We start from the raw sequence: 18,583 nt of genomic DNA on the forward strand, positions 1-18,583 counted from the left end.
AGAGAAACTTACATGAGTGGGAGTTGATAATGAAAGTCTACAATGAAAGCAAATTGGCTTACTGGAAATGAAAATATAACCAATCATCTGGAGCTTCTCAGGAGAGAAAAGTTAAAGTTCAAGGTCAACTATTGAATCTCTTCATTGTCCAGTTGAGGGATTTTTGGAGTGTCATGTATCTCTGCTGGAGGGGAAGGAGATCAGATTTTGATCCCAGACCCCAGGGCCGTATAGCTGGGTCTGATTTAAGTAGACACTCAGGATAATATTGAAGAAGAGATTCAGATAGCTTTGGAAGGAGATGATCTAAAGTCAGGAAAAACGGCAACACCAGAAGGGTGAATTTATAAAATATTGACTTTTTGTTTCCAATAAAATCAGCCCAAGTAACATTGTTTCATTAAATTATAACTTCCTGTTGCTGACAGAATTAGACAATTGATTCTTGGTTTGAAGAGAAACACTCCACTCCTTAATGGAGTATAATATAGATCTTCACAGGATTATTTGCCATTCCCCAAAAGGTACTCATCTGAGGAAGGTGCCCTATGTCTGAAGCAATAGGCCACTTTGGATCTGTATCCTGAGTACTTTCTTCTGAAATTATAGTGCATTGATTTCTGGGGACTCTGCAGAATGGAAAAAGGTCCTTGATTTGAGATTTATGGAATAGTGCAATAAACTCAGTTTTGAGAGGATTGTGGCCTCAATACAGGAAGAGAGTACACCAAGGATTCTAGCCATACAGTTACAAAGGGAATTGGTTCAGGTCAGAAGAAAAGAGCACCTGCCAAATGGGTAAGGTAGCAGGAGAGGTTGATCTCATATCCTGAGAGACTTATATTTAGACCAGTTTATCACAAGATGTTAGCATTTTTCTGAAATCTTTCATTTCTCATTATCCTCATTTTGTCTTGATGAATCAACTATGCTATTTGGCTTTGTTCTAAGCATTAAACTATTTTAATTTGGTCATCTTTCTACTACATATTAAATTCCTTGAGAAACACAAGCTCATTTCAAATCCTTGTAGACTGAGTGATTAACACAATACTTTAAAAACATAAAAAAAAACCAAAGTGAAAATAGAGTTAAGGTGAAGGAGAAGGAAGAAATAGAGATGAGATCTACTCCCACAATTCCTCCCCAGAGGTGGAGAAAACATTGGATTAAGTCCCAGTTGGTAAAAACCCAGTGAGTCCTTTTTGAGCCCAGGTTGTCATGGGGAGACAAATAGTTCTGTGGACATTGGAAATGGTCTTAACCAGGAATAGGGCGGGCTATCCTATTTCATGAAATAGGATGAAGGCAGTATATCAGAGAGAAGGGAGGTTTCAGATCCACACAGATCATTCTGACTTTATACAGACTGTAGGAACAAATACTAATTGATAGTTTTGTTTCTCACTGCTCAGTTCCAGGACATAATACTAGGTGAACTGAGGAAGGAACTTGTATTTGGAATGGCATTCCAGAACAAGAAATGATAGCAGATTCCTAGATGTTTATAGAAAAAGAATCAAACAATAGCTTGATCAGTATAATAGATTTGGGGTTCTGACCTTATGAGTGGAACTCAATATGAAAGCCTGTGACAGAATAACTAGGGCAGGAATCCCAGACCAAAGTAGAAAATGAAATTCTTTCACTTTGAACCTGAACTTTCTAGGTGGTTGATAGTTTAATCTAAGAGAAGTCTACTAGAATTCCAATTAGGGATAGGCCCACAGGGGTTTTGTTCAGACCCACTGCCAGGTCAGGAAACTGTAGATCTCAGACTAAGAGAGCAGTATTGCCCTTCGTCAAATCACATTGTGAGCACTAAAATCTTGTAGGTCTTCAGCCTCGAGCTGTTCCTGAAATCTTGGAAAAACAAACTACCCTATGAAAGTAGCAGAACTCAAGAGGACACAAGCTTAACCCAGATATTTCTTCCAGAAGTTTTCAGAGTCCAACCTGTATATAATAAAATCCAAAGTTAGGAAGTAAGCTGAATAAATAAGCAACAACAACAAAAAAAAAATCCCACCATAGGGAGTTACATTGATTACAGGGACATTAAAAAACAGAATCCCCAAAGAAAAGACTGGCTGAAAACCATCTACAAGCAAAATTTCAAAATAAAAAACAGTTGAGATACAAGTTCTCTAGAATTATCAGAAGAGATGAAGCAATACATGTTAAAGATAAAAATATTTTCAAAAGTAAAATGCTAATACTAGAGAAAAATGGTAAAAAACAAAACAAAACAAAACAAAACAAGAACTGTGGAAGAAAGACTTGAAAGAAAATGAACAGCTCGGCACAAGAGGTACAAAATGTTAAATGAAAATTACAGTGGACAGTTAATGACTCCACATCATAAGCAATAAGAAATGTTGAAACAAATGAAATGGCTGAAAAAATGCAAGAAAATATAAAGTGTCTCTCTCATTTTTAAAAACAACTGACCTGGAAACCTAATTGAAGACATATGATTTAAAAATCACTGGATGACTTGAAAGCCATTGGAGTGATAGAGGAAGTCTAATAAAACAGAGAATTTGGCAATGGTTTGGTTATGTTTTGATTAGTTTAAAAGAAGAATGGAAAACGAGGGGAAAAGGAATAGACTGGATAGGGAAGGGGAGAAGAGGGCAAAGCATGGGGGAAATTATTTTGCATCATTGGGCTTTTTAAGCATAAGACTACAAACAAGGAGGAAGAGGTAGGGCAAGAAAGTGACAGGGAAATTGGATGGAATGGGGAGCAGCATGAAGAGTAATAAAAGGAAAGATAGATTAAGAGAGATTAATCACAAATTCAAAAAAGCTTTAAGGAGGATGGATTTTGAAGAAAGACTTATTATAAAAAGAAAGAAAAAGAATCTGTGATTAGGCATTGAGTGAGGGAAAAAGAAGAGACAAAGAAACAGAAGCAACTTGTACCAAAACAATAAAATTGCTGTTGATCACATTCCTCTTTTACCATTCTCTTCTTTATAAAGAACAAAGTAGGAAACAAGGAAATGTATAAGAGAAGGGTATAGAGGAAAACAGACAATGATAATTATAATTATGTCAATGAGATAAATTTATTTATAAAATGGAAGCAAATAGAAAACTATATTAGAAAACAGAATCCATTAATATTTTGTTAACAAGAAACACAGTTAAATGGAAAGGTAGTTGTTAGGTCATTTCTGTTGTGACCAACTATTTGTGACCCCATTTTGAGGTTTTCTTGGCCAAGATACTGAAATTGTTTTTCTTTTTCTAGCTTATTTTATAGTTGAGGAACTGATGCAAATAGGATTAAGTGATTTGCCCAAAGTTACATAGCTAGTAAGTTTCTGAGGCTGGATTTAAATTCATGAAGAAGAGTCATCCTGATTCTAAGCCCTATGTTCTATCTACTGTGCCATCTATTTGTATATATTTAAAACAAGAATGCTTAGCAAAATCTATTATGCTTCAGCTGAAGTATAAAGGAAAGTCAGGGATTAGTAATCATGTTCTTAGGTAAGATTACAGCAAAAAAACACCCAGTTTTATTGAAAGAGAAACCATATTTTGCTGATAGGTATCATAGGCAATGGGAATATGTTCTGCATATAATCTGCACCAAATGATATATAATATCCAACTACTTAAAAGAAAAATTAAAGGAAATAATACAACAGTCATAGTGGATGACCTCAATATACTCTTCACAGATTTAGATAAATATAATTAAAACATAAACTGAAAGAAGTGAAGGTCCTAAATGAAATAATTAAAAAGTTATATATGATAGATTCTTATGCAATAATCTGAAAATTATATTTCCATCTATTCATTAAACTGTCACAAAATTTGATCATGTATTAATACATTAAAACTTCAAAGAAATGCATGAAAGCACCAATACATCTTTTATAATCCTCAATGCCAATAATAATAATAATAATTAATTAAGGCAGTTACTGAATAAATCTTTCAAAATTAGAGGTTAACTTAATCCTAAGAAATGAAGTGGTCAAGGGTCAAATTATACAAACAATTTAATTAAAGATAATGACAACAATGAGATAATATAACCATATTTTTGGAATGCAATCAACATATTCCTAGAGGAATATTTGTAAACTGTTATAAGTGAATTTCGATAGTGAAATCAGATAATGAATTGGACATAAACTTTAAAAAAATAAACACGTCCTAGATAATGAACAACTTAGAAATTTTGTATTAAACAGTACAGTATAAAACTTCAGAAACAAAGATGAACAAAAAATCCACATTGAGTTAATAAATAAAACTAGATACTTAAAGATACCTCAACAACAATAAAGTGGATAAATTATTAGCTAATATGAAAATGAAGAAAAAAATCAATTTATCAGTACCAGAAAAGGAAAAAGTATTTTCAAAATTACTGAAGAAATAAACTATAAGACATTTTCATCCAATTATTTCCCAGTAAAACTAATATCTTGCAAGACATATATGATCTCTCAAGGAAATGGCGGATTCAGGAGCACAAGGATTATTAAAATAAAGTATATAAAATATTATGAATAATGTCACTATTACGAAAAATGTTTTTAAAAATAGGAAAAGAAGAGGTTCTACCAAGTTTATTTTATGGAAAAAACAAAGTCTCATTATGTGCACCAAGGAGAATAAAAACAGAAAACCATTTGGTAAAGGGAGTATACAGTAACACATAACTGAAGATGTAGGATTGGTTCAATGTTAAGAAAACCATAAATGTAAACAAGTATATTTGCAACAAGAGCAACAGAAATCAAAAATTTAGAAAAAAGCTTTTAACAAGAAAAAAATCATTCCTATTTTTTAAAAATAGAAAATAGGAATAAATGAATTTTTCTCTCTATATGATAAATATCTGAAATCAAGAACTAGAATTATCTGCAGTGAGGAAAAGTCAAACCTTTTTTTCCTTTTTTCCTTTTAATTTATGGAAAGAATAGAGGTCTTTCTAATAAGATAAATTATAAAGCCAAAGATATACATAAATCACTATTATTAAATGTAAGCTATAGGAATAAGACAAGAAAAAGAAATTGAGGGCAAAGAAATAAAATAATTGCTTTCTATAAACAAGGTTTGATTCAAGAACTTTAGTCAACTAAAATACAAATTGCAATAATAGCTTAAGCAAAGTTGCAAAATGTAAATCACAAATCATAAACATTTATTTATATTATCAACAAAATCAATCAGGAAGTGATCGAGAAATTCCACTTAATAACTATAAAATAAAATACTTGGCGCTCTGCTTGCTAAAAAACATTAAGGAATGATATGACTAGAACTCCAAAACCCTCTGCACATTTTAAGACATTTTCAATTAGTTGGAGAATTTTCATGGATAAACCAAATTAATTAGAAAAATAATATAATTAGTTATTAATTTGTAATTAAGAAAATAACAGTATTACCTAAATTTATTTATTCTTTCTGTTCCATGCCAGCCAGTTTACCAAAAAATTTTAAAAAATGACAGCAGTTAATCCAGAAGAACAAAAATATGTAGAATCTTCAGGTAAATAATCGAAAAAGAAGGAAAAGAAGGAATACTAGTTGTTATATGTCTCAAATTATAAAATATTAATTATTAAAACAATGTTGTACATGTTAAGAAGTAGATTATACAATGGAACAGGTATGTAATAAACAGAAGTAAATGAACTTTTTGACCCTGTGTTTGATAAACCCAAAGATTCCATCTATTGGAGTAAGAATTAACTGTTTGACAAATCTGTTAGAGAAAAAACTAGAAAACTGTCTGACAGAAAGTAGTTATACACTACTATCTCAAAGAGTATATCAAGCTAAGGCTGAGATGAATCTATAAGGATAAAGGATAACATAAAGATGACAATTAAGAGGAAAAAGGAGAAAACTATCTTTCAGGTCTATGAATAGTTGAAGTGTTTGTGATCAAAGAAAAGGTAGAAAGTTTCACAGGAGATAAAATGAATGAGTTTGATTATACAAATTTAAATTACATATGCACACATTTACACATATGTGTATATATATACATGTATATACATATATGGAACTGATTAAGATTTATAAACAACTGAGAAATGATCAATCAAACAGTTTTCAGAAGAAGAAACCCTAGTCAGCAATAGACATGAAAAAAATTCTTACTAAATACTGATAATTAGAGAAATGCAAATTAAAGCAAATATGTCATTCTACTTCACATTTATTAAATTGGTAAACAATGACAAATACTGGAAGGCTTGTGGCAAAGCAGGTACATGAATGCACTATTGATAGAACTGTGAATCTGTCCAGACATTCTGGAAAATATTTTGAAACTGAGCCCAAAAATGTATTAAACTATGCATATCCTTTCACCCAGGAATATCCCTATTAGCAACATTTGCCAAAGAGTTTTAACAAAGAGTAAAGGATTCATGTCCAAAATATTTATAACAGCTTTTTGGGTGGAGAATGTGACAAAGAATTAGAAACTTCAGAGGACACAACAAATTATGGTATGTGAATATAATGGAATATTACTATACTATAAGAAATAATTCAGGGAAAAGATTTCTGAGCAATCTGGAGACAAATTGATACAGAGTGTGGAGAACAGTACTAGGAGACTAATTTATACAATAAAAACATTATAGTAAAGACAAACAATTTTGACAGACAGAGCTTTGATTAATGCAAATCATCAGTCATGATTCTAAAACACTCAGAGATGAAATGTACTCTTCAACTCCTAACAGAGAAGTGATATACACTGACCAGTGAGACATATTGTTTCTGGACATATCCAGTGGGGGAATTTGTGTGTAACAGGAATTTTTCTTTTGTTTTCTTTTCTTTTTTCTTAGTAGGAAGGAGGGAATGATTAAGGGAGAGAAGTCACATTTTTCTTGTTTGAAAAATCAATTAAATTTTTAACCTTCCTCCCCTTTCAAAAAAAAAAAGGGGGGGGGGGAGAAAAATGTGTTGTTTCCTATTCATCTTAGATAGATATTCCAAACCAAGTGTTTCCCATAGTCATCAAATACTCATCACATAGAGTAGGTATGGAACTATTCACGGGATAGTAACTTCATCTCTTCTGGTTTTGCAGTGAGAATGAAAATGGGGAGGGAAGAGAGGAAATACCATATTAATTATTACATCTATTACCAGTCATTGAGTGCTTCCTCCACTGATGCAGATGAAGCAAAAGCCAACAATGTTAAAAGAATCCATGAATTTTACACAAGACAAAGCAATTGACCTCGAAGACAAGAGGCACAGAGATAATTTAAGGATCTCCCAGAAGAAGACAATACTTCTAAGAACTTGAATTCCATTTGGCAGGAAATGATACTTAAACATGTCCAGAACTTTTAAATATAGAAAACAAAGTACTGTTCAATCAGTTTCTCCTATTACTGCCAATGAGAAATCAATGCTTAAAAATCCTAGGCAAGTACTGGTTAAATGTCAAAATTTCAGTAATAAACAACAAATTTTGCAATATGTAGGAGAAAGACCTTCAGCTATTAAGGGATGCCAATTCAAATAATCTATGATTACCTAATAGTCTTGGAAATAAAGAAAAAAGAATGGAATAGTATGTTCCAAAAAGAAAGGAGTTAAAGCTGCTACCAAAAATGTTCTGCAAAGCTAAGCAAAATCATCAAGGAAATAAAAAATTGGATTTTATCAGAAAAGAAGCTTTTGAATCATTCTTGGAATACAGCAACAGATGCAGCAACAACAGTAACAACAGGAGAGGTGAGCTAAATATTTGACTTGCATACACTTAAAATGAATATGAATGAATAAACATTTTAAGTGCTTACATATGTGTCAAGCAATAAACACCAGGGATACAATTTTTTTTTTTAATGACAAGGTTTCTACTTTCAAGAAAGTCATATTTTTTACAGAAGGAGATAGCACATATAGGAAAGTTCATCTGTGGGACATATGACAAGGCCTGGAGATACAAAACATGCAGTGGCAGACTGGGTGATAGAGGATAGGAGGCTGGTGGGTAGAGAAGCAGCACTGCTGGTAATGCCCTGGGTTTTGGAGTGTTATTGCAAAAAGTTGAAAGCTGGTTACTTTGTCAACCAGGGGTTTCTCATCACTTAGTTTGTTACTTTTAATGAGGAAAGTAAAACAATTCATTGTGGCCTTGGCCCTGTTCTATTTGTAAACCAGATTTGTGGTGAAGAATTAAGTCTCTAGTATTGAAAGAGGGTAAGACATGTAAGGAAAAATATACGTAGAGATAGGTAGATATATACATACACACACACACATACACACACACACACGTGTGTACAATATACACAGTATATAATCTTTATGTGTCTCCATATGTGGATGTAAATTAATATAGAAATTATTATTCTCAGGAAGAAGTACTGACTTTAAGAAAGAGCATAAAAATTAACACTAGAGAAATAAATGAATGAACAGAATCATAACTATTACAAACAAATGTATATAGTTTAAATAGTTCAATTAAACTGGAATGGCCTAATAGATCAGGACAAAATCCAACAAGTTGTAGTAAAGATATATGCAGAATGAAAAAAAGCATAAACATATATTCTTTACATGATGCTTGTATTTATAAAGGGGTGTGGTACTATGGAGATTATTGGGAAATCACAGTTATAAAAATAGTATCAGTAAACCATTAAAAACAAAATTAAAAAAGGTTTTTGTTAAATAGCGGGAAATATCCAAAATTAAAAAAAAAGTTGCTTTATTATTTCTAGTTTTATTTCTCTTTTTTAGTCTAAAAATATTATTATAACATCGCAATCCCTTAAATTAGGTAAACAGTATGTCTGTACTATTGTGGATAGTCTGTCTGGCTTTTTCCTCTTTATTTGTGGTCAGTTTATCAAATATAAAATCATGGTGAACTTTGATCCACATTATGCTACATTTGTGTGAAAACTTGACTTACTAAATTTAATGTTAGCTTTTGTAAATATGTTCAAAGGCAATGTGATAAAAATAATCAAGAACAACAAAAGAATACCAAACTAAGGAAATTCTATGGTGAATTTGAAAGTAGGAAATTAAGTTCTTTTAATGGACAGTTGGCAAAAGAATGCTTTCTTAAATAATGAATCTTCTCAGCTAATTCAATAGCAGTTTGTCATTTTAAAGAAATACAAATTGTAGAGATTGTTCCTTCAGTCATATGAAAAATCTGTAAATCAGAGTTCATTTTATTATATATGCACATAATTTTATACAGATTTGTACATTAAAAGTAATGAATTTGTAGAAAATTTGTTAGGAAAATATGAATGCACAAGCAAGTATGAGTTTTATCCACATTTCTAAATAAGTGTCCCTATTTACATATGAGATTGGAGACATCCAATTGAAAGAAAATGCACTATGTTTCTTCTTGTGTAGGTTGTTTGATTTTGTAATATATTGACTTTTGCCTTTCTTAAAAAAAATTGATAGTTTTTTCAATATTAAATAATCTGTCAATTAGCATCATTCTGTGAGATTAAAGATGGATTCTTAGTATACAGATGAATACTTAGTGTTTATATGTAGAGCCATTTTATGTGGACATTGTTACAGTAGAAATTGCAGAGATTCAGTGTGGCAAATAGATATTAGAAGTGTCCTCTTGAATAAGGAAGATATGATTTGCAGGTTAACTTCTGATCTGCTCTGCCTGTGTCTTTTGGGCAAATCACTTAAATTCCCAGTATACCAAATTCTCTTAAGGTTATAAATTACAGAACAATTAATGAACTGAGTTGGTAGAAGGAGTTTCCTTACTAAGATTCCCTCATTCCAATAAAATCACAGGTCTGATTCAAATTAAAAAAAAACAAAACAAAACAAAACAGCATATTTCTGGGCTTTTGGTGGTTATTCTGCTTCCTACCTGAAATCTGATAGGGAATGTGTGGAGCGTGTGTGTGTGTGTGTGTGTGTGTGTGTGCATGCATGTACAAATACATCTATACCAGCATTCATGACTCTGGTGATTATAAAGTTTTCCAACTGGCTAGGTAAGAAGAGGATATTATGGCTGGTATCCAATATTTTCCATTTATTAAGTGTCTCCTGTATGCTAAGCACTGTACTAATTATTTCCCCAACTCCTCACGGACAATTTAATCTAGAAGACACTAAGAAGAAAGAAAAGCCCTCAGCTCAAAATGTCCATAAGTAGTAGGGAAGGTGAACAGGAATGTTTCATTTATTACATGGCTTCAGTTAATTATGTTTTATTTTTGGGTCAAATGAGCAAAATAAAACTTGTGAGATATCAGTGCAAAATAATTTTAACATTCTTGGTCATGTCTACAAAGTCTACTGATAATTAGCATCTACCCAGGAAATGATTTTTAAAAATATTAATATCCAGTTTAAGAATTTCAGACCTAAATATGAATTTTAATGTACATATTTCTGCAACTAGAATGATTTCATTATGAATAAATTCATGAATGTATTTGTCACTTTGAAATTAACATATACTTTGAAAATGTTTATTAACATTTTTATCTATCTAGATAGATGTCTGGTGTTCATTAGGGTTTCTTGTGGTGATACAGAGAAACATATATTGTAGACTTTTTTTTTAATAATAAGCTTTTCCTTTAAATGGTGAGGGGTAGGGGCATTTTTTATATTGTAATGCTTATTTTCATGTAGTTACAAATTATGTAGAGCTATTTGATGACATTAATTTATATAATTCAGGCATAACTGAAAATTTATGCTGGACCTTGTTTAGCATAAAGAATATTATATTTATACCTTTAATTATGTGTTATGTTCTAGCATCATTAAGGATATCCAAATTGCATTTAAAGTACCAATAGGAGTTTTGAATAGGGATCTTTTCCAGAGTTAATACAGTTATAAAGTTGTTATTGCTTGTAAGGAATTACTTACCTGCTCAGCTCCATTGCAGTAACTGTGTGTCTGTTTTTCAGGTTGACCCCCTGTTCACAGTGCCAGCACCACCACCACCAATTTCCAGTAGCATCACGCCTCAGATTCTGCCTTCATACTTTTCCTCATCTTCATCCAATATTGCAGCCCCAGTTGAACAGCTTTTGGTACGAACTCGTTCAGTGGGTGTTAATACATGTGAAGTTGGAGTAATAACTGAGCCTGAATGTCTGGGACCTTGTGAACCTGGAACCAGTGTGAACCTGGAAGGGATTGTGTGGCATGAAACAGATGAAGGTAAATATTTTTTGAATTTCTATTACTTTTTAATTTTTGTTATATTTATATTTATCTTAAAGAGAATTTATTATCTGTACTGAGAGAAAAGACAATTGACTTTTCAGATCATTTGTTGGTTTTTGTTTTTATAAACAAGTCTTTCCCTTTTTTTGTGTGTGACTATTTTTACTAGTTAAAATTCTCTCTGAAGAACTAAATGGAAGTAGAAGACTGAATTTTGCCTTCACTATTAGCAACTGTTTATCTAAATTAGAGAAATGACTTCAAACGTATTTATTCAATTTAACATGACACGTTTTGTCAGATTTTAAAAAATTAATATCTATATTCACAATCTATATTGAAAGGAGTCCCTAGTTAGTATAGGCCATGGAAACATTCAAGCTATGGTTGTTTTATGAACAAAAGTAATGGAACCAATAATAATAGATTCATTTGGTGTCTTGGGCTTGGAATAACACCTGGGTTCAAATGCTACCTCTATTACTTACTACCTATGTGACAATTGGCCCCCATGTAACATCTCAGAGCCTCAGTTTCTTTATTTTTTTATATGAGATAATGATTCCATTATTTACTTTACAAGATCCTTGTGATAAAGTGTTTATTAAATCTTAAAGTACTGAGTGCCAAAATTTTCTCTTCTCTCTTTCAATGATGGTAGGCAGTTTGCCATAGTTTCTACATGTACTGTCATGTAAAACATATTTCTATTAATCTATTAGTCACAGTTGTGAAAGAAGAAGCAAATAAAAAAGACATAAGAAAGAATAAAATAAGTGAAAAAATATTGTTTGATCCGCATTCAGAGTCCATCCATTTTTTATCTGGATTTGGATGGCATTTTCAAGTTCATAAATCCTTTGGAATTGTGTTGGATCATTGTGTTGCTGAAAAGAACTGAGTTATTTATACTTGATCATCACACAATATTGCTGAGGCTGTGTGCAATGTTTTCCTGGTTCTGCTATTTTTACTTTGCATCAATTTGTACGAGTCTTTCTAGATTTTTCTGAAATCTGTTCATCATTTCTTATTATATAATAGTATTCCATTATATTCATATACCACAGTTTGTTCAACCATACCCCAGTTGATGAGCATCTCCTCAGTTTCCATTATTTTGACACCATAGAAATGTTTTTGACAATTCAAGGTTCTTTTCTCTTTTTTATAATCTCTTTGAGATATAGACCTATTAGAAATATTGCTGAGTCAAAGAATATGCAGCATTTTGGTTGTTCTTTGGGCATAATTTCAAATTGCTCTCCCAAATGGTCGGACCAGTTCACAATGTAACCGAATCCAGTAGTGTCCCAGTTTTCCCACATTCTCTCTAATATTTACCATTTCCCCTTTTTAAATCAGATTAGGTAATTTGTTAAGTGTGAGGTGGTATCTCAAAGTTGTTTTAACTTGCATTTCACAAATCAAGAATAATTTTGAATACTTCTTCATGTGTCTATAGGTAGCTTTGATTTCTTTATTGGAAATTGACTGTTCAATCCTTTGAATGACTCATGTTCTTATAAATTTGTTTCTCTATTATATGTTTGAAAAATGAGTTCTTTAGCAGAGATACTTGTTATAAAGATTGTTTCCCAGCTTTCTACTTTCCTCCTTATCTTGATCAAACTGGTTTTATTTATACAAAATCTTTTTAATTTAATATAATCAAAATTATCTGTCTTGTATTTTATAATGTTCTTTCTCTTTTGTTTTGCTTTTGATTTCTTCCTCTCTCCTTAGATCTAACAGGTAGACCATTCTTGTTTATGCCTCTCTTGGGTCTTAATAATGTAGATCACATTTTTGATTTATTCCTGCTCTTCTCCTTATGAAAACCTGAAGTTCTTCTATTTTTTTTGAATGACCATTTTCCCCTTGATGTATGATGAATAATTTTTCTGGGTAAATTATTCTTATTTGTAATTCTAGTTCCTTTGCCTTCTTCAGTATCATGTTCCATGACTTCTGATTTTTTAATGTTGCAGCTGCTAAGTCCTGTGTAATACTAATTGTGGCTCCCCAATGTATGAATCATTTTTGGGGGCCATTTACAGGATTTATTTCCTTGACCTGATAGTTCTGAAATTTGGCTATAATGTTCATTGGAGTTTTTATTTTGGGATCTCTTTCCTGAGGTGATTGGTAGATTCTTTCAATCCCTGTTTTTCCTTCTGGTTCTAGGACATCAGGAATAATTTTCCTTAATAATTTCTTATGCTGCCCTTGTCCTCCTTTTGATTGTCTGAGGTCACATTTGAACTCAGGTTCTCCTGACTTTAGGGCTGGTGCTCTATCCACTGCACCATCTAGCTGCCCCGATTATACTCTTTAAATAGTAGTTTTTGTCAGTGAATATTTGGATCTCCTTTTGCATTTGATCAATTTTACTTTTTTGAATAATTTTCCAAGCTGTTGACTCTTTTTTCATAATTTTCTTGGATCACTCTCATTTAGTTTTCCATTTTTGTTCTTTCTTTCTTATATGATTTTCAGGCTTCTTTTTGAGATCTTCTATGAGATCCTTCTAGCTTGAGACCACTTTCCATTTTTCTCTGTGATTTTGCCCATAAGTTTATACCTTGGTCTTCCCTATCACCATAAAAACTTTCTACAATTAGATTCTTTTTTTTTTTTTTTTTTTTTTTTTGCTCATTTCTTTGAACATTCCTTTCTTTTAAATTTGAACTCTGCTCCCAGAGTGGAAAGGGTGCTGTCTTAGGCTTCTTGCCAGTGGTTTCAGGCTCTGGCTGTTTATCTGGTGTTGTTCTGAGACCCATGGGGTGGGGGAAAACTCTTGTGTCTGGTGTGTTTGGTCTAGGGCTTGAAGTGTGGGGGGCTGCTGTTGCTGGGGTCCAGCAGCTTACCTGGTGCTGAGCTGAAGTCCTAATTGTGGTCTATGCTGTGAGGTAAGATCTGGTGGGATGTTTCTGCACTTTTCCAGAGCTACACTGAAGCACTTGGTGGTCTGACCTCTGAGATTGATTGTTTGCTGGGGTTATACTGAAAATAGGGTAGGGCCAGTTAGGTGCCCATAGGGTTGGCGTCTACCTGTTTCTCTTGGGCTGCTATAGAACATAGTGATCTGGACTCTCAAGGTTGTTTATTTGCCTACACCACAGGGAAGTATGTGGCAGTTCCTGAAGTTGGAATCCACTGGTTCTCCTGGGAAGGCCAGGAGCCTGCCTGCTCCACCATACTGAGGCTCAGGTTCTCTAACTGGTTTTCTGGGCTGGGGTTTGCTGTTGGCCCACTGGAAAACTTTCCTCTGCTAGGTTCCTCTGCTACCTGAGTAAAATGGACCCCTCCTGTTGACCCTTAACATTTTTGGGGGCAAGTGATTTTTTCCCCCTCAAATGATCTTGCAGGAGTAGCAAGCTCCACAGTTTGATCTGGGGCACTATTTCATGGTGTCTGGAAGTGAATATGTAGAATTACAGTGATCTACTGCTTAGTATATCATCTTGGCTTGGCTCCTGAAAGTCTGTGTCGTGGCCAGACTTTTTTTTTAACTTTTTATTTTCAAAATATATACATAATTTTCAACATTCACCCTTGAAAAACCTTATGTTCCAATTTTTTTCTCTCTTCATTCCCCCTCATCTATCCCCTAGGTAGGAGGGAATCCAATATATGTTAAACATGTGCAATTCTTCTATACATATTTCTACAATTGTCATGGTACACAAGAAAAATATATCAAAAAGGGAAAAAATGAGAAAGAAAACAAAAAGCAAGCAAACAGCAACAAAAAAGATGAAAATACTATGTTGTGATCCACACTCAATCCCCACAGTCCTTTCTGTGGGTATAGATGACTCTCTCCATCACAAGATCATTGGAACTGGCCTGAATCACCTTATTGTTGAAAAGAACCATGTCCATCAGAATTGATCATTATATAATATTGATGTTGCTGTGTACAATGATTTCCTGGTTCTGCTCATTTCACTTAGCATAAGTTCATGTCAGTCTCTTCAGGTCTCTCTAAAATCATCCTGCTTATTGTTTCTTATAGAACAATAATATTCCATAACATTCATATACCACAACTTATTTAGCCATTCTCCAACTGATCGGCATCTACTCAGTTTCCAGCTTCTTGCCACTTCGAAAAGGGCTTGCACATGGTTTACATATCTTTTTCCCTTTTAATGATGTTTTTGGAATACAGGTCCAGTAGAGACACTGCTATATCAAAGGTATGCACAATTTGATAGCCTTTTGGGCATAGTTCCATATTGTTCTCCAGAATGGTTGAATCAATTCACAACTCCACCAACAACAGATTAGTGTCCCAATTTTCCCATACATTCATCATTATCTTTCCTGTCATCTTAGTTAATCGAAGAGGTGTGTAGTTGTACTTCAGTGTTGTCTTAATTTGCATTTCTCTGATCAATAGTGGTTTAGAGAATTTTTTCATATGATTGGAAATTGTTTTAATTTTTTCATCTGAAAATTTTCTATTTATATCCTTTGACCATTTATCAGTTGGAGAATGGCTTATATTATAAAGTCGAGTAAATTCTTTATATATTTTAGAAATGAGGTCTTTCTCAGTACCCTTGGATGTAAAAAATTTTTTCCAGTTTTCTGCCTCTCTTCTAATCTTGTCTGCATTGGTATTGTTTGTACAAAAATTTTTAAACTTAATATAATCAAAATTATCTATCTATTAGTATCTATCAGTACTAATATCTATTAGTAGTTCACCTGTTGATAGTTGAACACTTGGTGAGCACCAAGTATTATCAAAGTAACAACTTGTATATAGAGGCATTGTAATGGAGACAAAATGGTTCACTTAATATTGAATAAGTCACTTAAAGTGTACAAGTTTTCAGTTTGTTTATCTATAAAATTGAAAATAAAGATGGAATGGAAAATGATCCACTAATTGGTCAACTTTTCACAACGACTTAGTGAACTTATTTTATTGTCTTTCATAACCTGTTAGCAGGTTATTTGATCTCTCACATGGCAAATTTATTTAAAATTATTGATAGCATTTATAAAATTTAGGTGATCTTTTATTTTTATTTGATTAGTTTATTTAATTTTAACTTAATATTCTTCTCCAATAAAAATAGGATTATTTTTAAAATCCATCAATTCACATTCTGAATGTGGGATTCTGAAACTTTTTATGATTATGCATAATAGAAGTATTTTGCATTGATATATGAGACTTCACCAAAGGGTGATTTTGGCCATAAGTTTATACCTTGGTCTTCCCTATCACCATAACAACTTTCTACAATTAGATTCTTTTTTGTCAATGTTGTTGCTCCCTGTTTGTGTATGAGTGTGTACACATTTGTGTGTACATATTTAGAGCAGTTAGGTAGTGTAGTGGATCGAGTGTTGGACCTGGAATCCGGAGAACCTAAGATCAAAAACAGTTTCAGATACTTATTAGCTGTATGTCTGATCCTGGTTAATCACTTAATTCTCTTTGCCTCAGTTTTCACATCTATAAAATAAGGTGAAGAAAGAAATGGCACTATTCTAGCATTTTTACTAAATAATGTTCAAATGGGATAATAGTTTAGCATAACAAACTGCTGAACAACAAAATATAATACATACTTACTCATAATGTATATATAGTCACATTTTCTTTTATATATTCATTATTCTTTGTGTATTTTTCATTCAGTTTATGATAGATTGATTATTTTAGTTTTTTTGTTTGTTTTAAAGCATAGGGTACTTTTAAAGAATATACTAGCACAGAAAACATTTAGCAACTCCATTGTTCTTATTAATTTTTTTAACCAATATTTAGACTGAAGAGATGTTTATTTACCAATATTTGAAATGAACAGATGTCTACTGAGGTGATCTGAAAGCAATAGCTATTAATTGCTATTAGTCATTCTCTCTAAATATGCCAAATTTGCAAAATAAAGAGAATTTGGAAATCTATTCCTAGATCTATGTGTATAACAGGTACATTTAAAAAAGAAAATTCCATGTAAATTTTTTCAGTATAGATCTTGATCTTACCCAACATCAGCTAATTGATTAATCAGCCAATCAGTTAGTTAATTAAATCTACTTGATCATCATTTCCTGATTTTTGTAGAACAGTTATGTGAGAAAAAGAGAACATATTTGTCAGTGTTAGCAGAGGGATTTAGGAACAAGAGGACAAAGACAAACAATATAGTTTTATTAGAGTTTTGAAATTATACTGACCTAAGTAAGCAATTTGTAACATTTCTAACATAAAACAGGAAATTTTACTCATTAATTTTTAGATTTGGTTGAATAAAAATTTTATTCCTGGTACTTTTGCTTTGACTAATATATCATTGGTAGTAGTTTTTCACAAACTCAATTTAGTATAAGTGGCAAAAGTGATATTTAGAAGTGATTTGTCTTTTTCTGATTCTTTATGCAATTATTCATTCAGCCATTTTCAGTAATATTACATATACTTGTGAATTTGAAGGCATGGGAGTTAGAAATCTCAGCATAGTATTTCATAGTTTCTTGTAATTTAAAGTATCTGATTAGAGAAAGATTGGTTTATTTAATTTTGTCTCTGATTTAACTCTGTTTTGCTTTAAGTGTGCATAGCTTTCATTGCTGAGTAACAAATTGTCTTAAAATAAAAAGTGTTGCAAGTATGTTTCCTTCTGGAAAAAATTAGGATGTTTCAGATCATGGTTAATAGGAGAGAAAAATTAATACTACATATGGATTTTTTCCATTCTACTCTGATCTTTTCTCTTCAAGAAAAGTGTGCAATGATACAGAATTATTCACAGATGTTAGCAAGAATTTCTTTAGAGTTTCACTTACACATTTGGGGCACACATGCTGCTGTTTGGTGATTTGTTAGAAAATTTGCTCTTTTTATTAATTTTTTTCTTAAGACTTAGCTTCAGTTTATTGTACCAGCATTTTAAACCAGGAGTACCTATGTCTTAATCTTAATTGTCCTAAAATAGGAACTGTTGCGTGAAACTCAGTAGGAAACATTCCTGATATTCCCCAAAGAACCTTGTTTCCTACAATACAGAATAATGTATCACTTGCAAGGAAGCTAATACATTTTGAACCTATGATAGGCAAAGACTATATTCATGAAGACTGTATTGATAATCCCAGTGCTGATTGTAGATGAACCATGCAGTAGTGTAAGTGATTGACGGATGTAAATAACTGTTCTCTAAATACTATTTCAATGTAGTCTTCTAGATCATATAAGAGATTATCTGCTGAATATCCCTGAATAGCATAAACTCTTGGCCACATTTGGGTCTCTGGACATTTACAACAGAGATAAGTCTTGTATTTTTTTTTTTTTTTTCAACTTGAGACCAAATATGACACATCAATTCCTGCTCAATGTA

At 32.3% G+C, this 18,583-nt stretch overlaps 1 protein-coding gene across 4 annotated transcripts in view; it reads left to right on the forward strand.

Moving 5' to 3' along the window:
- Window positions 1-18,583, forward strand: part of ZNF608 (zinc finger protein 608) — a 227,760-nt gene that overhangs the window by 127,894 nt on the left and 81,283 nt on the right. For all 4 annotated transcript variants that reach the window (XM_051994734.1, XM_051994717.1, XM_051994708.1 and 1 more), the window contains exon 2: window positions 10,952-11,207. In XM_051994734.1, the coding sequence (XP_051850694.1) occupies window positions 10,952-11,207 (256 nt within the window). The remainder of the gene's footprint in view (window positions 1-10,951; window positions 11,208-18,583) is intronic.

This window comes from Antechinus flavipes, chromosome 1 (genome assembly GCF_016432865.1).
Source record: "Antechinus flavipes isolate AdamAnt ecotype Samford, QLD, Australia chromosome 1, AdamAnt_v2, whole genome shotgun sequence".
Taxonomy (NCBI): domain Eukaryota; kingdom Metazoa; phylum Chordata; class Mammalia; order Dasyuromorphia; family Dasyuridae; genus Antechinus; species Antechinus flavipes.